The sequence below is a fragment of the Corythoichthys intestinalis genome, chromosome 16, assembly GCF_030265065.1.
Source record: "Corythoichthys intestinalis isolate RoL2023-P3 chromosome 16, ASM3026506v1, whole genome shotgun sequence".
NCBI lineage: Eukaryota > Metazoa > Chordata > Actinopteri > Syngnathiformes > Syngnathidae > Corythoichthys > Corythoichthys intestinalis.
Genome location: NC_080410.1, coordinates 16,898,010 through 16,921,787, shown reverse-complemented (window position 1 = coordinate 16,921,787; position 23,778 = coordinate 16,898,010). Strand labels below are relative to the sequence as shown.

The window sequence follows — 23,778 nt, the reverse complement described above, 5'->3', positions numbered from 1 at the left end:
AAGGAAGCCGAAATTTTAACAGCACGTCCACCGCACATCTGCTGCACGCACGCACGTACACACGCATGTGAGGCGATAAATTGCAGCGGGAAAATTACCGCCTTCATTTTCATTTACCGTGCGATAAATGGAATTATTTAATATTGCAACAGGCTTACTCATCAAGATGGATTTGTTTGAGTCTTTCTTTTGTGGCGAGTTCGCCTGGGGAACTTGTGTGGGGTTAGGGTTAGGGTTCCTGGGGGGGAACTGGTTTAGCCGTGCGCGTTTCCGGCTGAGTCGCAGGACTCTGGAGGGTGCGGGGGACACGAGCGGCTGAGCACGGCGGCGCGGGCTCTGCTCGGCGAGCAGCACTGACTCAACGCCATCGTCCGCTGCACTCGTGGTCCCGGTCGTTCTGCTCGGTCGTCCAGCGCCTGGCATCCCGGGCGTCCTCGAGGTTATTCTGCTCGGTTGTTCGTCGCCTGGCGTACCGGACGTCCTCCCTGTCGTCTTGCTTGGACCTCCCGCGGCTGGCGTCCTGGTCGTCCATTCGGTCGTCTTCTGCCGGCACCCCAGCTGTGCGGCCCGGCCGTTCGTTCCGTTGAATCGAGTTGCGGGTCTTATCAAATGCCCTACTGCCCTCCAGTAACCAGTTTTATTGCTTTAAAATGGATTTTCAGCGTTGTGCTTTGGAGCAAAGTTGCATCAGAACCTAGAGATGTCTCTTGTGAAAAAAAAAAAAACAGTAAAAGACGTATAAATACGTTTTTGGGACACTGAAACAATTAAAAATAGAATGTATTTATTTTGCTTTTGGGAGCAAATGAGTTAATGGACGCGAGCACCACGCTCATATTTTTGTATCATTTTCATCTACATTTCAATGGTAAGCCTCACCTTTTTCCTTTTATCACCACCTGCACTAACATTCTTGGAACCCATGTTGATTTTTCTCACAAGAAAATCTGCCGTGCAGCCGTCTTGCGACAAAACAAAGACACTGCGGCGCTGTCATTAATCGTCGTATTTCGAGCATGTTGTCGGATGCAGGAACAAATGGCGAGTCAAATTTTACGTCGTGTGTCGAAAAGATCGTATGTCGAAGCAATCGTATGTCGAGGTACCACTGTATATTCGTTTGAGGAATTTTCTGTTTGTTGGTGTGCAGTGGGAGTTTTGAAATGTTCAATTTTTGCTTTGGCTGAATAAAAGTTGAGCAATACGGGACTAGACCGATAGGGGACTAAACTGCAAAACCTTATGACCTACGCTAATTTTCGGCAAGTAGACAAGCAGGCGAGCTCAAGACAGTCAGGCAATTCCCGCTGGTTTTCTCTCTGAACTTCTTCTGGAAGCAGATGCTTCTGTCCGAAGCGCACTGCGGTTCTGTTGCAGACATCTTTGCTTAGCTTGCATCCCTTTCTTTTCACTTGAATTCATTTCTCAGGCCTGTCGCCTTGCTTTTATTGGTCTCTCCCTGTTCTCTGGGGGGTGCCGCAACCCTTATGTGTGCGTGAGCACACAGGCCCCCCGGGGGTCACGGGAAGGGGCCCTCTGTTTAAACAGAGCTGTGCACTCGGCCTGCGCCGAGCATTCCTCAGGGCGCAAACAGGTGGTAAATTAGGCAGACGGTGACGGATCGCCACCTCGGAGAGAAAGAAATATGTTTTGTTGATTCAATTTTTGTTTTTCATCAACGCCGTCGCTACGGAGACGGTGGTCACAATGGGATTATTTTCTCGCCTGACATCCTTCTCAACACACACGTTCCCTCCCTCCTTGTGCCACCGGGTGGACAATGAATCAAAGCCTCGCGTGTTTACCGACACTCCGCAATGGCGGTCAAAGACGCGGACGCCCCCTCCGCGCTCAACCAAGTCCCCGATCATTCTCTCAGCTGATAACCAGATGAGACAGGGGCCTCCCGCTGTAATTAAGTGAGCCCTAATTTCATTAGCCCTGGCCTGTCGATGGTGAGCAGTGTCAAGCTGCAGCACACTGCCCAAAGCAGTTTAACCCAGTGGGAGGTTTGGCTGCGAGGTCGTCTCATTTGGCAAGCATTGTGTGAGCGCGGCGCTACTTCACACTTATCGCTTCCTCTCACAAAACCTCTGTTTTTCCTGCGTCTCACCACACTGTCACTATTTTGCGACACACTCTTTGACCCGCCGCTGAGTGAGCCTTCTTTCGCCGGCGGCTATTTAGTTTCAAGCGAGTGGCCGGACGTGTGGGGATTTGTGTGTGTTTAAACACAAAGTGAGACTATACTTGAGAGAGGAATAGTGAAAGATACTAAGAGGAAACGAGGCTCGATGCCTGGATGCCGCAGAGAAGAGGGCTCTGCCTCCAGTGGATTCTCACGCTGGGAAGTTGGATGGCGCTCTGGGAGCAGAACCCGGATAGCTCACGAGGTCGGACTATATTCCGATTCTTCTGGAACTTATTCTGTGGCTGGGAAGACAAATAGTGGCCTCTCCTCCCTCCGCCCCGCTCACGCACCCTTTATGTGTCTGGATGAAGGAGAGGGCCGCGATTGAATGGTAGGCCTGTGAGAGCGCACTCGACTCAGCCCAACAAACCGTCTTTCTTTGGATATTGTGCTCATTTTCTGCAGACACGTACATATACACAACAAAATGCCACGCCCCACTAATAAGAGGACTGTCAGTGGATTCCCAAAAAGAACTACAGAGAAAACACCTGCATTTTTTAACGCATTGGCTGCCATTGCTGCCCCTCCTCCAAATGAATTGGATGTCTACCTGTGATCTCACTTAACATAGAACTCTTAAATTCTGGCATGCAGCAAATGAACTTATGTCTGAAACTAACATCTAAACTAATGTTATCCTTTTCTCATTTGTAGAAGCTAGATGTTTAGCTTCCTGTCAATGGATTCCCAATAATTATTTGAACACCTTGCGATTTTGCAAGTTCTCCCACTTAGAAATGATGGACGGGTTTGAAATTTTCATGGTAGGTGTTTGTCCACTGTGAGAGATCCAATGAGGCCTGCCAGATGCTGAATTTCTGCGACATCAGAGGACGATGACTTAGGAGAAATAAATGTAGCAAATTTTGATGACATGAAATCATAAACTAGTCGTATATGCTGTACACATTTTTAAAAGAAAAATCTAGTTACCTTCATATTTTAATAATGATTTATCTTTGTATAGAGAACACTTAATGCTGCAGAAAAGAGTGAATACATATTTCCCACTGCCATTATCATTTTTCATTGTTGCGCTAGTCCGTTGCTATCCTAACTTTGTGTTGCTTACTAAATTTATGTTCTTTGATGTGTGCCATTGTGTGATTGGTATAACTTGGCTTTCTATGTTGTGTTACAATCTGACAGCGAAAGCTGATGCTGATTCAACATAAATCTGGTATCATCTATTATTGTGGCCTATTGAATAGTGTTTCAGAATGTAATATAATTACAATATATTATATACCAATAGAATACATTAAACAGTCAACAAAATATGTCAATGTTGTTTACAATTTATGGTTTTATTTATTTTTAATGTAATTCATGCCCCTGTCAGTGCTTCAGCCTCCTTAAGTTTGGCTCTCACGTCTGGGATCTCCTGACGACACAGGCATACTCTAGGAAAGGTAATTACTTGACGGTTTACAGCAACACCTGGAAAATAAAATCGTTTTGTCATTTATTTTGAAAAATCAGTAACATATTATTCATTTAGCCACATTTGGGCAATTTTACCATATTTAGATCGGTAGGAGCTGTCCCATGACCTAATATCCAGTTTTAGCTATGTGGAGAGCATAGAAAAATATACAACCATGTAATCTCATTCCCTCAAATAAAAAAAATCACGATGCTGGACTTAGGCTTCCCACTCACTCTCCCGTTCATGAAGTGTCGAGCTGTCCGTTGGCGTCATGACGACATCTGCTGTGTCAAGCAAATCGTCGTCATCTGACACCTCAGGTTCAAACATGTAGGGATTAATTGTAGTTCATCTTTCCTGGGAGCCTTTGCCATTGGTAGCGTCACGACAGAACGATCCTGAATGGTTACCTTTGGTGGAAATATCACTGACATCGTTGTTGCTGCTATGCTAGCTGTGGATAGTCTTCTCTGTTGCGTCGGGGAATCTACGTCACACTTCCAGGTTTGCGAAGGGAACATTAACGGAGTGCAAAAAAACTAAAAAAACGCAAATTATCCTTACAATTACGTGTTGATAATGTCATGGTTGTTTTGACGAACTCGTCCAAAGTTTATATTCGTAAAATTACACCAAAATCCGGAAAGGTCTTCAGTTGCCCTTTAAAGGAGAAAACAATCCAGAAATCACACTCTATGATTTTTTTTAACAACTTAGTATTATACTGCTGCAAATAAGTATTTGAACACCTGTCTATTATCTAGAATTGTGAGCCTTAAAGACCTGTAAGTCGCCTTTAAAAAGTCCAACGAATAAGTGGAGTGGTGGTAGACTTTTTGAGTCTGACTTTTGACCTGTTTGAGGCAGTTAGCTGCATATAAACACATGTCCACCCCATACATTCAGGAAGACTCCAATTACTAACATGGTCAAGACCAAACAGCTGTCCAAAGACCCCAGAGACAGAATTGTAGACCTCTACAAGGCTGTAAAGCAGACATGTCCAAAGTCCGGCCCGGGGGCCAAATGCGGCCCGTGGTCAAATTTCATCCGGCCCCCAGCCTCTGTCATAAAATCAATAACGTCTGGCCCGCACACAGACTTAATAAATTGGTCAGCAGTACTGCTACCAGCATATGAAGTAGTTTACACACTAAATGCTGCTCCTCATTTGCCCACTAAAGGGCAGCAGCACTCTAAGCAACATCAACATACACCATGTGACCCTACCCTCCCAATTTTCTAAAATGGCGACAATCAACAAAAAAAAGAAAGTTGACTGCGACGGCCGACGCTTCAAGGATAGGTGGAAATTGGACTATTTCTTCACTAAAATACACAACAACTGTGCCTCATTTGCAAAGAGACCATCGCTGTTTTTAAAGAGTTCAATGTGAGGCGATATTACCAAACAAGACATGCTGACATTTACGACAAGATTATAGGGAAGATACGTAGTGACAAATTGAAGCAACTTGAAGGTAGTTTAATTTTACAGCAGCAGTATTTCATAAGAGCCCGAGAGTCAAAAGAAAACGCCACAAAGGCTAATTGCGAGATTGTTGAAATTATTAATTTTAAAAAATAATTAAGCAAATGTGACACACAGAGTGGCTTGCTAAAACTTGCTTAAATATATTGTTCTACGTAAAGGAAGTCAGCCAAGGTCAGCCCCCCACATTTTTACCTCATCAAATCTGGCTCCCTTTGCAAAAAGTTTGGACACCCCTGCTGTAAAGGGTTATGGGGCAATTGCCGAGCAGCTTGGTGATATAAGATCCACTGTTGGAGCAATTATTAGAAAATGGAAGAAGCAAAACATGACTGTAAATCTCCCTCGGACTGGGGCTCCATGCAAGATCTACCTCGTAGGGTGTCAGTGATCCTAAGAATGGTGAGGAATTAGTCGAGAACTACACAGGAGGAGCTGGTCAATGACCTGAAATGAGCTGGGACCACCATTTACAAGGTTACTGTTGGTAATACACTCAGACGTCATGGTAAATTTCCCCTGCCTAAACCAGCACATGTCAAGGCCCGTCTTAAGTTTTCATATGACCATTTGGATGATGATGAGGAGCCGTGAGAGCAAATTTTGTTGTCAGATGAGACCAAAATAGAACATTTTGTTTATATTTCCACGAACCCAGTTCGGAGAAAAAAGATGATTAGAATTATCCCAAGAACACCATCCCTACTGTGAGTGGGGGTATTAGCATCATGCTTTGGGGGTGTTTTTCTGCACACGGGACAGGACGAGTCCACTGTAGTAAAGAGAGGATGACTGGGGCCCTTTATTGTTAGATTTTGGGAAACAACCATCCCCTGCTTAAAGCAGCACACCATCGAAATGGATTGGACATCTGTGGATTTAAGAATGACTGTCAAGTAATAATAGTGCACACTGGCTTAATTTCACAATAAATGCCAAAGTTCCCCCAATGACTGGATGTGTTCATTAACATTCAATAGCAATTGTAGTATTACATGAATTGTAGATCAAGCGATAAGATAAAATCTATGCACATTCAACTGCTTTGCGTGACAATCTTGAGTGAATGCCTGTCATCTAAAGCAGTGTTTCTTAGAATTTGAATTATTTGCACCATTTTAAATAAATACGAATAACAAAGTTCAAATCAAATCCATATTTTGTAACGCACTTCGAGCCCAGATGAACGCCAGAGATGTGTCCCTCTCGGGGCAATCAAAGTGAAGAAATGTTCTGTTTGGCTCTGCTGGCGAGGGAGCTTTAATTCATCTCTCATGTGAAGTTTGTCTGCTGTAAGATGGCTTTGGCGTGAAAGACTTATTACTTCTATCATTGTAAGATGTGTTCAGTTTAGTGGTCCAAATATCCATTCAGCAATCCTTTCACCATTCATTTTTACATTAATTACAATTTTCCTGAAAACTAACAGCTATAGCTTGTTATGAATGGTTGTTTTTAATTTCTGCTATTTCTTTTTTATGTTTCACCATTAGTATTTTTTACAGTGAATGGACTTGAGTGTGTTGTGTAAGATATTGTTTCAATCGTTTTATGCCTACCATTACTATCATTAAACACATTTAAACACATTCACTTTTTAAAATGAAATGAACATTTGATCACACCCAAAAAACTACCCAAAAAAAGTACGGTAACACTTTACTTGACAGTGTGTGTAAGACTTATAAGACCATAATAATTATGACATGACATTTTCATGAGCATTAATGAATGCTCATTAGTTATGTCACTAACCTCATTTACAGTGAAGAAAATAAGTATTTGAACTTAGAAATCATGGAGGGGTCTGAAATTTTCATTGTAGTGCATGTCCACTGTGAGTGATAGAATCTAAAAAGAAAAATCACAATGCATGATTTTTGAACTATTTATTTGTGTGATATAGCTGCAAATAAGTATTTGAACACCTGAGAAAACAAATGTTACTAGCCCAGCAAGCAGGACTCAACGGGCCCTCGGGGAACGTATCGATTTCTCCAATTTCTTTTCGGTGAATTTTTTTTTTTTTTTTTTTTTTTTTTGGGGATGCTAAATACATTTGGCTTACTCTTTGATGTAATGTCAAAAAAAGCAAGAAAATTATACATTATATGTGTATGCTAAATGTCTGTTAAATATGTTTATTATGCTTTACAAATAAATATTTCCAGTGTATTTCCTGTTACCACGTGTAAACATATCTATTTGGATTTAAGTTTTTTTGAATCCAATTGGATCGTTCAATGCTTCGTTACCGATTCCTCCAATGTCTTTTCGGTGTTTTTTTTAAATATGGTAAGACCTTCAAATTGGCCATTTCATTTGCCATGAAAAAGTAATAACAACCACCTAATGATAATAATAATAATTAAATTGGCCATATTCATTTGCTATGAAGAAGCCCTAACCCTAAGCCCTAACTCTAATCACCAAAAAACGCCCAACTTTGGTACCCCGCACAGGTCAGGCCCGTGAATGAAAACTCACCATTTTGATATGTGCAAATTTTGTTGAGTATTTAAGCATGTTCAGAACTTCAAATTGGCCATTTTCATTTGCCCTGAAGCAGTCCTAACCCTAAACCCTAATCCCCAAATAAGCCCGATTTTGGTAGTCCGCCCATGTCAGGCCCGTGAATGAAAACTCACCATTTTGATAACTTAACATCTCATATGTCTCATGAAGAGTCTCACCAATTTTGAGGAGGATCCAACTAACTGCCTCGGCGCAATGGTCTCAAATGTGCACCCTTGTTTGCGACAAAAATGGCATGTTTTTCAACATTCAATCCAAAATACCCGATTTCCCATTGGGTTTGGAATATGGGTGTAAAATACTTTTTGAAGAATTTTTGCATAAGGTATCGACTCCCTAAATTTCATCGCTCTACGTTGAAAAAAACTAAATGGAGAGGCCTTTTTTAAAAATTTCAGGGTGCGCCACTGAGCCATTTTTTGACATTTTTTCACAACGTTGCCAAATTATCAAAATTTTCGCAAATCCGCATGTTTGTGCAAATTTTGGTGAATTTTTGAGCATGTTAAGACCTCCAAATTGACCATTTTTATTTGCCATGAAAAACGAATAATAATAATCCTTTGCAGAACAATAGGGCCTTCGCACCAGTTGGTGCTCGGGCCCTAAATATTTGGTACAGTAGCCTTTGTTTGCAATTACAGAGGCCAGACAGTTCCTGTATTTTTTCACCAGATGTGCACACACTCCAGGAAGGATCTTGGCCCACCCCACTTCACAGATCTTCTCTAGGTCAGTCAGGTTTCTGGGCTGTCGCTGAGAAACACGGAGTTTGAGCTCCCTCCAAAGGTTTAGTATTGGGTTTAGGTCTGGAGACTGGCTAGGCCATGCTAGAACCTTCTTATGGAGTCACTACTTGGTGTTCCGGGCTGTGTGTTTCGGGTCATTGTCATTGTCAATGCTCTGACAGAGGGAAGGAGGTTCTTCCCCAAAATGTAACAATACAGGGCCCCAGTAATCCTCTCTTTAATACAGTGGACTCGTCCTGTCTCATGTGCAGAAAAACACCCCCAAAGCATGATGCTACGCTTCACAGTAGGGATGGTGTTCTTGGGATAGTACTCATCATTCTTCTTCCTCCAAACACAGTTAGTGAAATTATGACCAAAAAGTTCTATTTTGGTCTCATCTGATAACAAAATTTGCTCTCACGACTCCTCTGCATCAACCAAATGGTCATGGGCAAACTTAAGACGGGCCTTGACATGTGCTGGTTTAAGCAGGGGAATCTTCCGTGCCAGACCCGGCTGCAGAAAGAAATTACAGGGGGAGCATTACATTTTTTGGGGGGGGCACACTTCTTCAATGTAAATTTAGCCGTAACAGTGGCGTTTTTACCCGTTATATTTTCTGATGATAGTGTCAGTCAGTGAAACTGCAGGAGGTGGCAGCGCTATCCCTTCATGTTGACTTTCGGCCGCGTCTTTGTCATGGCTTGAGTTCGTCTTTAGTTTTTTGAAAAAAAAAAACACGGATGACCATTCCAATTTGAATTAGCAACGGAGGAGCCGCTCAATCGCCATTTCTGTAACCGGAGCAATCCCTATCCAATCGCAGTACACAATGGCCGGCTACTCAGCCCGCCCCCCTTATCTGTGATTGGCTAGAAATTGCCTACATTCGCTGCTCTGATTGTGACGACAGATCAAGATAGGATGACTAGAGCAGAGTTTTTCAACCTTTTCTGAGTCACGGGACATTTTTGCGTTGGAAAAAATCTCGCGGCACACCACACCAAAATGTTCCAAAATTACTTTCTGTATAGTATATTTAATTATAAAATAATTTCTCAGTATTTATACTTACTCAGTGTGAAACGTTTAGCAATTAGGCTTGAAAAACTATCAGACAGGGGACTTGAGCAATGCATTTAAGCACATCAGGGCTGGTCGTCTCGCTGACAATGGCTTTGCAGACAGGTAGTATTAACGTCTCTGCCACAGTTTGGGACTCTTGGGATTTAGCAACAAAGTAACTGGCTTTCAGGGCGTTCTTATTTACCTTTGTAGTTTTCCTCAAAAAAAGTTGGCCATTTCTCTGTGTTTTCACGAAGGCGTACAAAATAATCCATTTGGAGATGAGTTTAAGCTTGTATGGCGCCATGGCGCTAGATAGCCGCTCGTGTCGCGTTCAAGAACTGCTCGGATTTCTAGGTATCTCTCACCTAGCTGTCCTCGATAATGTGTTGGAATACAACAAAGAGGGAGGATTAACGGTCGTCACATATGGATAAAATGGAAAGGACACTTTTGTATATATCGACACTTGAGGAGTCAAATAATGAACAGTAGAAGTGCTGGGGTCCACATTGTTACGGAGAGCAAGGTGGCTGACGGCTAGAAATCCAAGTAGTCCTTGAACGCAACACGACTCATCTGCACACAACCGAGAACTTTTTCCACATTCCTTCCTTCCTACTGCAACTTTGCCCGACGATGTTAAAAAAAAGCGACATTGGATAATTTCTCGCTGCGGCGGCACAATCGGTTGAAAAACACTGGAATATAGGGTTCATTCTCCCCGTGTGTGTGTGTTTTTGTGGAAGATTTAAAAAATAAAAATAAAAAAAATTACACAGTACAGTTTAATCGAGCTAGGGCGGGCACAGCCGTCCCTCAGGGCGGGCACGGCCCCCTAATGCCCGCCCATGCCGCCGGGTCTGTTCCGTGCCATGCATGATTTCAAACCATGACATCTTAGTGTATTACCAACAGTAACCTTGTAAACGGTGGTCTCAGCTCCTTTCAGGTCATTGACCAACTTCTGTGTTTAGTTCTGGGCTGATTCTTCACCTTTCTCGGGATCATTGAGACCCCACAAGGTGATACCTTAAATGGGGCTCCACTCTGATTGAGATTGACCGTCATGTTTCTCTTCTTCCATCAATGGACCTTTTTTCACCAAGATGCTTGGTAATTGCTCCGTAGCCCTTTCCAGCCTTGTGGAGGTGTACAATTTTGTCTCTGATGTCTTTGGAAAGCTCTTTGGTCTTTGCCATGTTTGAGTCTTACTGATTGTACGGGGTGGACAAGTGTCTTTATGCAGCTAACGACCTCAGACAGGAACATCTGATTCAGGATAATACATGGAGTGGACGTGGACTTTTAATAGTCAGACTAACAGGTCTTTCAGGGTCAGAATAGACAGGTGTTCAAATACTTATTTGCAGCTGTATCACACAAATAAATTGTGAAAAAATCATGCATTGTGGTTTCTTGATTTTTCTTTTTAGATCATCCCTCCCACAGTGGAGATGCACCTACGATGAAAATGTCAGACCCCTCCATGATTTCTAAGTGGGACAAAATGCAAAATAGCACGGTGTTCAAATACTTATTTTCTTCACTGTATGTCCAGTCCGCATCTTTTACATCCATTCAAAACAGACACAATTTGCCGGATGACACTAAATGACATCTGTCATAAGCAGGGGTGCACATATATTTTTTTGCCCAGGTTCTCAGAGGAGGACCTGGAGATGTGACTTGGTCCTCATTGAGCTTGAGAGCCGACCCGCCTGATGCGATAAAATTATGACAAGCTTTACTTAGAGCCAATTAACTTTAATTAATTATATTAACAATTAATGCTTGATTTACATCAACTGGCACAACAAAATTGCCATTACTTTGAAGTGAAATTTAAAGAAATAAACATAAAAGCTCCAATTCAAAATAAAGGGCATTATGCGGCTCCCACATTAACTCCAAGCCTTTGTAAAAGTGGGATGTCCTCCTCATAAGACCTCATTGAACGTGCATGTTTAGCTTTGTAAAATGCGAGCAAAAACACGTTTGTCAGTGCATGGCGCTGTTCTTCATTACCTTTATTCCGCCACTTGTCCATAGCGCGAGTGGGGTCCTGTCTGACATCGATAGTTTGCTTAAATGCCACATGCTCTCTGTTTTTTTCATGCTTTTCAAAGTTTGGATGGCTGAAATTCTTTGACCCTACATAAAATGCGCTGCTCTTATCAGCGACATTGGGATTCTCACGGCACATTTTGTACCGCATTTCCGTGCGAGCATCATTTGCTTCTAGCCATGGTACCTCCTTCAGCCACTTTTCAGCAAAAGTCCTTTTTCTCGGTAGCTGCGGTGACGTCTCTGTCGTCTGTCTGTCTTTTGACGGGGGTGGGGGAACACGGAAATACAGTGCCTTGCAAAAGTATTCGGCCCCCTTGAATCTTGCAACCTTTCGCCACATTTCAGCCTTCAAACATAAAGATATGAAATTTAATTTTTTTGTCAAGAATCAACAACAAGTGGGACACAGTCGTGAAGTGGAACAACATTTATTGGATAATTTAAACTTTTTTAACAAACAAAAAACTGAAAAGTGAGGCGTGCAATATTATTCGGCCCCTTTACTTTCAGTGCAGCAAACTCACTCCAGAAGTTCAGTGAGGATCTCTGAATGATCCAATGTTGTCCTAAATGACCGATGATGATAAATAGAATCCACGTGTGTGTAATCAAGTCTCCGTATAAATGCACCTGCTCTGTGATAGTCTCAGGGTTCTGTTTAAAGTGCAGAGAGCATTATGAAAACCAAGGAACACACCAGGCAGGTCCGAGATACTGTTGTGGTGAAGTTTAAAGCCGGATTTGGATACAAAAAGATTTCTCAAGCTTTAAACATCTCAAGGAGCACAGTGCAAGCCATCATATTGAAATGGAAGGAGCATCAGACCACTGCAAATCTACCAAGACCCGGCCGTCCTTCCAAACTTTCTTCTCAAACAAGGAGAAAACTGATCAGAGATGCAGCCAAGAGGCCCATGATCACTCTGGATGAACTGCAGAGATCTACAGCTGAGGTGGGAGAGTCTGTCCATAGGACAACAATCAGTCATACACTGCACAAATCTGGCCTTTATGGAAGAGTGGCAAGAAGAAAGCCATTTCTCAAAGATATCCATAAAAAGTCTCGTTTAAAGTTTGCCACAAGCCACCTGGGAGACACACCAAACATGTGGAAGAAGGTGCTCTGGTCAGATGAAACCAAAATTGAACTTTTTGGCCACAATGCAAAACAATATGTTTGGCGTAAAAGCAACACAGCTCATCACCCTGAACACACCATCCCCACTGTCAAACATGGTGGTGGCAGCATCATGGTTTGGGCCTGCTTTTCTTCAGCAGGGACAGGGAAGATGGTTAAAATTGACGGGAAGATGGATGCAGCCAAATACAGGAACATTCTGGAAGAAAACCTGTTGGTATCTGCACAAGACCTGAGGCTGGGACGGAGATTTATCTTCCAACAGGACAATGATCCAAAACATAAAGCCAAATCTACAATGGAATGGTTCAAAAATAAACGTATCCAGGTGTTAGAATGGCCAAGTCAAAGTCCAGACCTGAATCCAATCGAGAATCTGTGGAAAGAGCTGAAGACTGCTGTTCACAAACACTCTCCATCCAACCTCACTGAGCTCGAGCTGTTTTGCAAGGAAGAATGGGCAAGAATGTCAGTCTCTCGATTTGCAAAACTGATAGAAACATACCCCAAGCGACTTGCAGCTGTAATTGGAGCAAAAGGTGGCGCTACAAAGTATTAACGCAAGGGGGCCGAATAATATTGCACGCCCCACTTTTCAGTTTTTTATTTGTTAAAAAAGTTTAAATTATCCAATAAATTTTGTTCCACTTCACGATTGTGTCCCACTTGTTGTTGATTCTTGACAAAAAATTAAAATTTTATATCTTTATGTTTGAAGCCTGAAATGTGGCGAAAGGTTGCAAGGTTCAAGGGGGCCGAATACTTTTGCAAGGCACTGTAATTACTCAGTGGGGCCTGCCTCTTTGACATTTTGAGAAGTTATTTTCTCGTGTCCGCCGCAAATACAGTGGTCAGCCATCGGTACGCAAAAGCAAATGGAAGCCATTGAGGGCCAGCGCGTTTGTCTATGTCCAGTACGCATGCGCGCATGCGGACCACTTATGTGCACCCCTGGTCATAAGGATTCATTAATGCTCATGAAAGTGTCATGTCATAATTATGACAGTCTTATGAACCCACTGTCAAATAAAGTGTTACCAAAACAACATAAAATAATGTTCTTCAAAATCATTACCAAATGCATGAAAGAAATTTTTAAAATCATATTTTCCCAAATCTGGATATTTTAAAGACAAGTTCATGTTCTATCCTCTCCCAGCTGTCCAGGTGCACGTCCTCAAAGGAGACAAGGCAGGCGAGTGGTGGAAATTCACCGTCAACATCATATCTGTCTACAAACAAGGCGAGCAGCGCATCCGCCGCGGGGACCAACTGCTGTGGGTGCGTTCCAAGGACGTAGCCTGCAAATGCCCCAAGATCAAACCCGGCAGGAAGTACCTGCTCATGGGCTCGGACGATGACGACTCCCCCGGGCAGAGCGGTGTGGTGGCGGACAAGGGAAGCCTGCTCATCCCTTGGAAAGACTTGTGGGGACGCCGCCTCCGGAAGTTCCAGCAGCGCGACAAGAGGGGAAAGTGCTAAAGGTTGGAAGAGAGAGCGAGAAAAGGGAGAAAGGGAAATCTCCAATGGAATGCAAGGAAATGGAGATTACAAAAAAACTGGAAGAATCATTCCTAGAAAGATCAAGGTGAAAAGTAAAAGTGATGACTGAGTGCTGCTGCTCTGATTTTGGACAAAAGATTTTTTTTTTTAAATTTAAAAAAACATTTTATTTTTCTTGAAGGAGGTCATTCTGTTTCTGTTTGCAGAGTTTGCACCTAATGCTAGGGATGAGTTACATGTCAAAAAACCCTTTTCATCAGTAACCAACTTTGGGGAAATGTCCTGACTTGAACACGATTTGACCATAAATGTTTAAAAAAAAAAAGCTGCCATATTTTTCTCCGGTGAAATTGTGAAAGTGTTCATGGCTGTGGTCTTATTATGAGCAGCTCCTACAAATACCAGTTCATAATACCAGTATGTTGTCGTGGTGACCTCTGCAATGTAAAGTTACTTTATGTGCATACATAAACACTAGATAGATGATGTCCTAGCATCAACTTGATGTAGAATAGACACACCAAGCCTGCACTTACTTTGACTAGGTGACTATTTTAGAACATATGAGATATGTTCACAACTGTAAAGTGACATTCAAAAGGACAAAAGTATACTCGAGTGCCATTTGATGCAAAAGTATCTGTATAGTTACAACTGACTGATATATGTGATATTAACTATTGAAAAGTGCCACTTGTACAGAAACCATGGTGAATTGTTAACTTTTTCAGGCTCAAACACAAAATAATGGAGAAAAAAATAAAATCCTGTAAACTTGGAGCAGTTAGTGGTCCCTCACAACAAACTAAAAACCATTTAGATGATATATCAGTTTTTTTCAAGGGATAAAAATATCACAGTGCTCCAATATGATACACACGGCCACATAGGGGTATGTTTTGTACACATTTTATTTTTTAGAATGAAGAAGGCAAACATTTACATTTAATATTGTAACTAACTTTGCTTATTTTGTTCTTTTTTAATTGTAAGATTGTGACATTTTTTAATTAATAACCCCCACAATTGCTATAATTGTAAATATTCAAGAAGAATTTGTGGTATTTGTTCTCATTGGTTCTATGATTGCGCACCGCCACACTCTTTACACGGTAAATTTAAGCTGTATCATTTTTCCATGGAAGTCAAAACCACACTGAACTGCTGACAACTGGATGTTTAACAAGAAATCTTGGTTAATGTCCAGCTTTTTTTTTTTTTTTTAAACTCATTGCCTGGATCTGACAACGATAGCCGTACAATTCAGTTAAACTGGGAGGACTTGTCAATTCTCTTCATTCAGTGGCAGTGCTAAACATCCAATCCATTTTGACTGGGAGAGGCAAATGAGTTAAAATACAGTGGTGCCTTCAGATAATCATAACTCAAAAAGACTGTCGCAAGGCACTGTTGTCTTTAATCCTTTGTAGGGCAAGTGAATCTTTTTGGTAATTAAAAATGACTGTTACTGTTAATTATTGTTAGTGAAAATGAACTAAATGACAAAAACTACAATTGAAAAACAAATTTCGTTAACTGAAATAAAAACTACAATTGAAATTAAAAACGATCAACTGTATTGTGTGCCCACAAAACTAAACGTATTGAAATTAAAGACAATAAATAAAGGCCGTATTTATACGTCAAAGTTTAATGTTTAAGATTTAAGACATCAATGTGATACTTGTGTCAAACCCTGCTTGAAGATAACTCAAATTAGTTCATATTAACAGCAAGGAATTAACTAGTAAGGGCCACACTGCTAAGACAAAAAAAGGTAAAATTGCAAACATGAAGTTGTAGAAAATTGGCAATTGACAGTTTTCAATATAGAGAATCAAATCAGTTCATTACAAGAATGAAATGGCAATATAGCAAAAATAATATCCAAAATGGACCTGACAAATAACTGAACATGTGAAAGAAAAATGGACATTAAAACTAAAAAAACAAAACATATTAAACTAAAATTTTAATTAATACAAAAACTATCAAATACATCCCAAAATCAATTAAAAATATTTGAATTAGAGAGCAAAAATTAAAACAAAATAGTATTTTTTAGTTAGTTCGGTGAACACAACATACATTTTCAGTTACATTTCTTTTTCCTCATAATTTTTAGTTATTTCAGTTAATGAAAATATTTTTTTCATGGTTAGTTTGTGTCATTTCGTTTTTTTTTTTTTGTTGACAATAAAAACCAAACATTCCATATTGCAATGTATTGTATGTATGCATACGATATAATACAGTTTTCTTGTCAAATTTGGTTGGTGCGGTTTATAGTCCAAAAATTACAGTACTCATTATTGTTTTTTTTTTTGTCATATTATTATAGATTGAATTATAAAATGTTGATAAATACAAAAGTAGAACGATTAGAAACAAAATACACTCAGTTTATGGCCCCGAATAACACTTGACAGTTGATTTTATTTTTCATAGTATTTAATTCATTGCCTGCAATTGACAAGAATAGACAACCAATTCATGACAGCAAGAACGAAGAGTGGTATTTGACTTTTTTTTTTTTTTTTTTTTTGTCATACAGAGTTTTGTATTTTTTGGTATACGACAAAATAGCTTGGGGTTTTGCAATTTTTTTGACATATGGCAAAATGGCATTTTTTGGACATATGGCATTTTTTGGGATATATGGCAAAATAGCTTTTAGCATATGGCATTTTTTTGGGTAAATGGCAAAATGGCTTTTGGCATATGGCATTTTTTTGACATGGCATTTTTTTTTAGTATATGAAAAAAAGCTTTTTGCATATGACATTTTTTGTATATGGCATTTTTTGGGCATATGGCTTTTGGCATATGGGACTCTTGGGGGACACATATGGCAAAATGGCTTTTGGCAAATGGCATTTTTTTAGTATATGGCAAAATGAATTTTGGCGTATGGCTTTTTTTTTTTTCAGGCCATGCAACTCCATGGCATTGATGGCCATGCACGTCCAAATTTCCCATTCATTTTGAATGGCAAAAAAAAACATGTGGTTGTGGTTTCTGTCCATACACTTACTATCACAACATTTTTCTGCCATTGAAAATGACAGGGAAATTTGGAAGTGCATGGCCGTCAATGGCATGGCCTTACTTGGGTGCCAGTTGAACGCCAATGCGCTGTAAAAGCAATTTTACCATATTCAAAAAATGCCATGTGTCAAAAAATGCCACATGCCAAAAGCCATTTTGACATATACCAAATACCACTTTTCCTTCTCGACCCTGCAGCAATTCATTGGGATGACCGGTCATGAATGCTTATATTTCAGAGCCAATGATGGTGCTAGATGTAAAATGGATTGGACATCTACCGTATTTTTCAGCGTATAAGTCGCACCTGAGTATAAGTCCCACCAGCCATAAAATGCCCAACAAAGAGGAAAAAAACATATATAAGTCGCACCGGAGTATAAATGGCATTTTGGGGGAAATTTACTCGATAAAATCCAACACATAGAGCAGATGTCATCTTGAAAGACAATTTAAGATAAAATACAATAGAGAACAACATGCTGAATAAGTGTACAGTATGATAATGTTACATGATGCATGAACAACGAAATGCGAACGTGGCCGGTATGTTAACGTAACATAGCTATTAAGAGTTATTCAGATAACTATAGCATAAAGAACATGCTAACAAGTTTACCAAACCATCAGTGTCACTCCAAAACACCAAAATAACATTGAAATGACATAATAATGTGTTAAAATTTTCACACATAAGTCGCTCCAGAGTATAAGTCGCACCCCCAGCCAAACTATGAAAAAAAACTGCGACTTATAGTCCAAAGAATATGGTACCTCTGTCAACGGCAGCCAATGAGCGCTCTATAAGTATTGCTCAAACCACTAAAATCTCGTGGAATTAATACAGCATTTATTGTTGTGGTGATAGTTACCTGTGGAGTAATGAAGTAATACAGATTGTATTGAACCCAGTACTTTGGTCTTATTTGCTTGTTTGCATATGAAGTAGATCAACAATGTTTCTAGTTTGAATGGTGTCATATGCAGACTTCATTTAGTTTGCACTAATTTCATCACATTAACCAACTGGTTGCGCTTCAATATTGTGTATTTGACATTTTGCTAATAATGTCTGCCCAAATAAAGTGTTTTTTTTTTGCAGAAAGGTAGAACAACCATAATTCTGCACCCCCTCATGATCATATCTGAAATATTATGTTCATACAGTTAGTAGCGGTGGCCATTGAAAAGGTGGTGTAATGTCTTGTAATACTAATATATTATGTTTATCAAAAGAATATATTTAATGACGTGTGAAATAATGCGGCTTTTGCGATTTTTTTTTTTTTTTACTCTGATCACATTTTGCATTGAATTGTAGATGGCTGTAATGAATAGTATTGATGTGATTGCAAGTTGAACAGCCTGCTAGCAACGAAAATTAATTCATCTGAAATAAAGCTGTTTAAAAAAAAAAAAAAAAAAAAAAAAAAAAAAGTATTTTCCTTGCTGAAATGTTTTTGTCTTCTTGCTATAGTTCACATGGTGCACACTGGTTCATAACTGACATTTAATCATTTTAAAATCAGTCCAATTTGGTATGTAATGTTTAAAATTTCTTATCTCATGGGCTGCCATTGATGGCGCTAGACGTACATTTTTTCTTTTTTTAATTGGACGTCTCACGCCGTCAATGTCACGAATCTCGGGCGGGCAGGCGAGGTGGACCCAATTGCAAGGAAAACATGGGGAAGAAAGGCAGGGTGGTGGATACAACTCAAAAACGCTTTCATTGAAGTCAACAAAAACAAAGCAGAAACAAAAGTCAAAAAAGCAAAGTACAAACCAAACTTAAGGGGACCAAACAAAAGACCTTGTATCAATACTCATTACGGGATCGAGGGAACAGGAACACGAGGAGTACAGAGGCTGAATGTGACATAGACAATAACGCCAAAAGAACTGACTGCACACGGGGGACCTAAATACAGACATGGGGTAACGAGACAATGAGGCACATGTGGGTGACACAAGAGGGAGCAGATTGGTCAACACATAAGGAGGAGGCACAACAGGTGAAATCAAGGGGCAATCAGAGGAACACACTAGGAGGAAGCAAACACAAACCCTAAACCCCAAATTCCACTATCTCTGTGTGCACTGCGCTCAGCTCCGATGCTACGGAACCCCAAAAGGGTCAAAATTAAATAAATAAAAACAACATTTTGAAATAAATACCATTTTGATAAGTAGACAGATTGTGTAACTTGGCATTTAAATTGTAAAATAAGGTAACATTATTATGCAAAAGATTTTACGAGATAAAAAGCATTTTTCACAAAGTATTTTTTTTACTTATAAGGATATCACCATTTTCATGATGATAATACACACTCAGCAAGAAAACAGCACATTATTTGAAATTAAATTAATCTCACCTGGACGCCACGAACTGTATGTAAAATGTTTTCCAAGAGTTTAAGAAGACACCGACTCACCGTGCTAACCGACTTACTAACCTGAACTGAGCAGCGTTTCCAAGTCTTGTTCTCGCCTTTCGAAGCGAAAAATCACACAAAATTACCCCGGATCATCTCACACGGCGGCGTGGTTGTCGATTGTCTTCACTGATCGGAAACTCCCCTGGCGGCGTTCCCCTGCTGCGGGCAGGAGTGCTGTTGCTGGGGAAGCAGCTGGAGAATGACCGCCGAACAAACTGGCCGACGTCGGAGGAGCACGTAGCTGCCCGAGCTCAACGCGAGGATAGTGGTCTATTGCCGGGCACACGAAGAGGGCAGAGGGGGCTGGAAGTCTGGATGATATGGAGAACCGCACGAGCATAAGATGAGTATAGTGCTCTCCCGGCGGGCACGCAAAGAGGACCGAGGGGGGTGTTCGACAAGCCGAGTGGCATTCTCGGTGGACAATTAGCATTGTCAGCCGCAAAATGCAAGCCACCTCCGTATTAAAACATGTGCCATGATCCCAGTATTTGACATAATGCAAAACACAATGTTTACTCACTTCCTCGTAAGTCCGATGGTCCCACAGTTGTCGGACTTGTTTTGGCCAATCTCGGGGTGAACGGGAACTTTTTGAAACCCAAAAAGTCTCACACGCCTCTCCCTGGTGCAGCAACAAAACCCTGCAGCACATTTGGCTGGAGTGATTTGAAAAATAAACAAATTAATCCGTAAAATCAGCTGAAGTCCATCTGCATGCTATAAAGCAATGCTGTATTGTGAGATGCTGACCCGGGTGACGTCACATTCGCATTCATTATAAACCCGAGACCAGAACCGGAAGTCACTCATTTTCATGGCGCGGGATTAAAAAAATGTAATAAATAAAACTATCACTTCCACACACATCCAAGCGGTCTATTTCGTTCAGGAGCATATTGCGTGAAATATGAAATAAACATGCTTTTTGCTGTCATAGGCACTTTAAGCTGAATTGGAAATTCCCCATTAGCTGTAGCATGATTGTTATTAAATTGCATACATTTTATTAACGTTTCATACTAAGTAGTGAATCTATATAATACACAAATTGATGTTGTGAAGTTAAAAGCTGAAATAAATTCATTTCCTAAGATATTGTGATTCACTGACATTAAAGTACTGGTATACCAAACACTGTAACATTTCCAGATATTAGATACTGTATGTAGTAGATAAAGCTTTTATCTTGAATTTAAGATGTTAATGGAATTGCCTGGTCTACATGTAATGTTGATCCAACCCAAAAAAACGATAGTAATTCAGGTAGTTCAAGGCAAAAACACTGCCCCACAAAATACAACATAAGTTTGACGCGATGAAAAAAATCTATTTTGATCATAAAATGACGGTATCTATCATAACATATGATGTTACCTAAAAATTAAATCCAGAGTCCAGATGTTCCTGAAACTAGGAGGCAACATCAGTCACTTTATTCAGATGGGGATCTTAAAACAAAATACTGCATTGTGGACATGTTTCAAATGGGGGTTCACCTGAGTTGACACGATGATTTGCTCAAATACTCAAAAGGGAGCCACCTGTTATAAAGTCAGTGGTGATGTTTAAGCTGTGTTTTCAATTAACTTTGGCTCACCGCTGTTTCTGACTGTAAAACATGTCTAACTTGCTAATAAACAACAGGAAGCAGAATGCAATACTATGTTTCATTGTAAAGGGACAAAATATTTAGGCATTAACAAGAAATCTCACTAAATTTTAACAATTCATCATGCTGAGACTTTCTGAGTACCTCATGTGTGGCCGTGATTTGGGAAAGGCATTTTCTGTTCCACAGAGTAATGCTTCTTTGAGTTGTGTGGATGAACTTATGAAGAACCCTGACCTTAACCTGACCTAATCAAGCACTACTGAGACTTAATAGACAGTCTCCATACATCTCAATTTTAAAATAAATAGGGGGGGGGAATTAAAACATTTAAGCTGATGAAACAATAAAAATGGCACTCTCAATTTCACTTCCTGGATGTGTAATAAGATGATTAAAGGTTATTATTATTAAACATTATAACAATACAAAAATAGTAATTTACTGACAACTTTGCAAAAAACTCTGCACACTGTCACACAGTGTTGAGGTCCTGTCGTGTCATGGTCATTTCCTGCTTTATTTTGTAAGTCTCACCCTCCTTGTTTCAGAGCACTTGCCCTTCCTCTTGTCACCTAATCACCAATTGTTTCCACCTGTTCCCCATTACCTTCTGTGAGTGTATATATAGTCAAGTTCCCCTTTGTTTTCTGCCAGAGTGCCATCGTTTACCGTCGTGTCATCCCAGCTCACTTCTTGCCCACAGCCATAGAAGAAAATCTGATCTTGAATCTTTTGTAAGCATTTCTTAGTTTGTTTGCTAGCTTGTGTTTTTGATAACATTTTTGCCTTCCTCAGTGAAGTGAATTTTTGTTGAAGAACCTGCCTTCTGATTGTGAATCTATTGTAAGCATTTCTGAATTTGTTTGCTACTTTGTGTTTTTGATAACGTTTTTGCCTTCCTTGGTGAAGTGATTTTTTTGTTGAAGAACCTGCCTTGTTTGTTTTTGCCTTGAGAGAGACATTGTTGAATAAATCATTTTTGTTAACCAAGAAAACTCTGCATCCGGGTCCTGCCTGTAGTCCAGTTCTGACACACACATCCTTCTGATAACTGTCACTGTGAGTGAATGAGAAGGATTAGTGGTTTAACTGCTATTAAAACAGTGTGGACTTGTGGTTTTGCTCATAGACTTCATAATGATGTTGACGGGTCACATTCCACCTTCACTGCCCCACGCCTTCAAGTAAGAGGCCATCCCACAATCCGCTTGTTATTCGCAGTCGATCGCAGCGATCCAACACCAGATTTAGGTTGAAAAAGTACAAAACCGCATGCAAACAGGAAAGATTGTCTTAGGAGTAATTTGTTTGAGGACTCAAGGCCGATCGATCGGGACGATCGGGTCCGATCACGTCATTTTCAAAGTATCGGAATCGGCAAAAAAATATCGGACATGCCTTTTTTAAGTATATTTTTTAAATTAAATCGTTTTCTAATTGTATTAACGTTACAGACAATGTCTTACACTCATCCAGAGTCTTTAGTTTTGGCTTAAAGTAGGGTTATCAAATTTATCGCTTTAACGGCAATAATTAAATTTTTTTTTAAATTAATCACGTTAAAGTATTTAACACAATCAACGCATGCGCTGCACGACCCACTCACGCAATGTCGTGTTCAATCTATAATGGCGCCGTTTTACCTATATATATATATATATATATATATGTGTATATATATATATATGTATATATATATATATGTGTATGTATAGAGCTAAAAGGCAGCGTAAAATGAGTAGAGTGAAATTTGGCAGCATTTAGAGCCTATTTTTAATTGCCTAAAATCCTTCTCTCAACTATTAGAAATATCGTGGGAAGCAATGTGGGGGAGAAAGGTAGTTGTTCATCTTTTTCTTAACACCCTGTTATTTCCCAACGCAGAGAAGATACACCAATTGGTGCCACTTTGCACAGTCATGGTTGCACTTCCCATCATGCATTTGGACAGAACAGTTAAATGGCTACAGTATCCTTTACTGAAATCTCAACAAATACACTAGATGGCAATATTTAGTCACAATATACAAAGTCACATTCATCCTTTAAGAAATACAAGTCTTTCTATCCGTGGATCCCTCTCACAGAAAGAATGTTAATAATGTAAATGCCATCTTGAGGATTTATTGTCATACTAAAGAAATGCAGTACTTATGTACTGTATGTTGAATGTATATATTCGTCCGAGTTTTATTCATTTTCTTCTTAATGCATTGCCAAAATGTATATGATCGGGAAAAATTATCGGGAATGAATGGAATTGATTCGTGAGCAAAAAAAAAAAGCAATCGGATCGGGAAATATCGGGATCGGCAGATACTCAAACTAAAATGATCGGGATCGGATCGGGAGCAAAAAAAAACAGATCGGAACAACCCTAGTAATTATTGTATTTTTCGTTCTTTCACAAGAATATTCAACATAGAAAGCTCTTTGTTGTAGGGCTACCGCCACATTGTCTGACAGACTGGCATCGTACTTCGACATATTTACGTAAACGAAATGCTAACTGCACGT

The 23,778-nt window shown here is 40.1% G+C and overlaps 1 protein-coding gene across 1 annotated transcript in view; it reads left to right on the top strand.

The window, feature by feature from the left end:
• The window catches only part of ntn1b (netrin 1b), a 114,239-nt gene extending 98,769 nt beyond the window's left edge, over positions 1 to 15,470 (top strand). Inside the window, exon 7 of the mRNA XM_057817222.1 lies at positions 13,814 to 15,470. Within this exon, the coding sequence (XP_057673205.1) occupies positions 13,814 to 14,136 (323 nt within the window). The 3' untranslated portion in view covers positions 14,137 to 15,470. The remainder of the gene's footprint in view (positions 1 to 13,813) is intronic.
• The last annotated feature ends 8,308 nt before the right edge of the window (positions 15,471 to 23,778 follow it).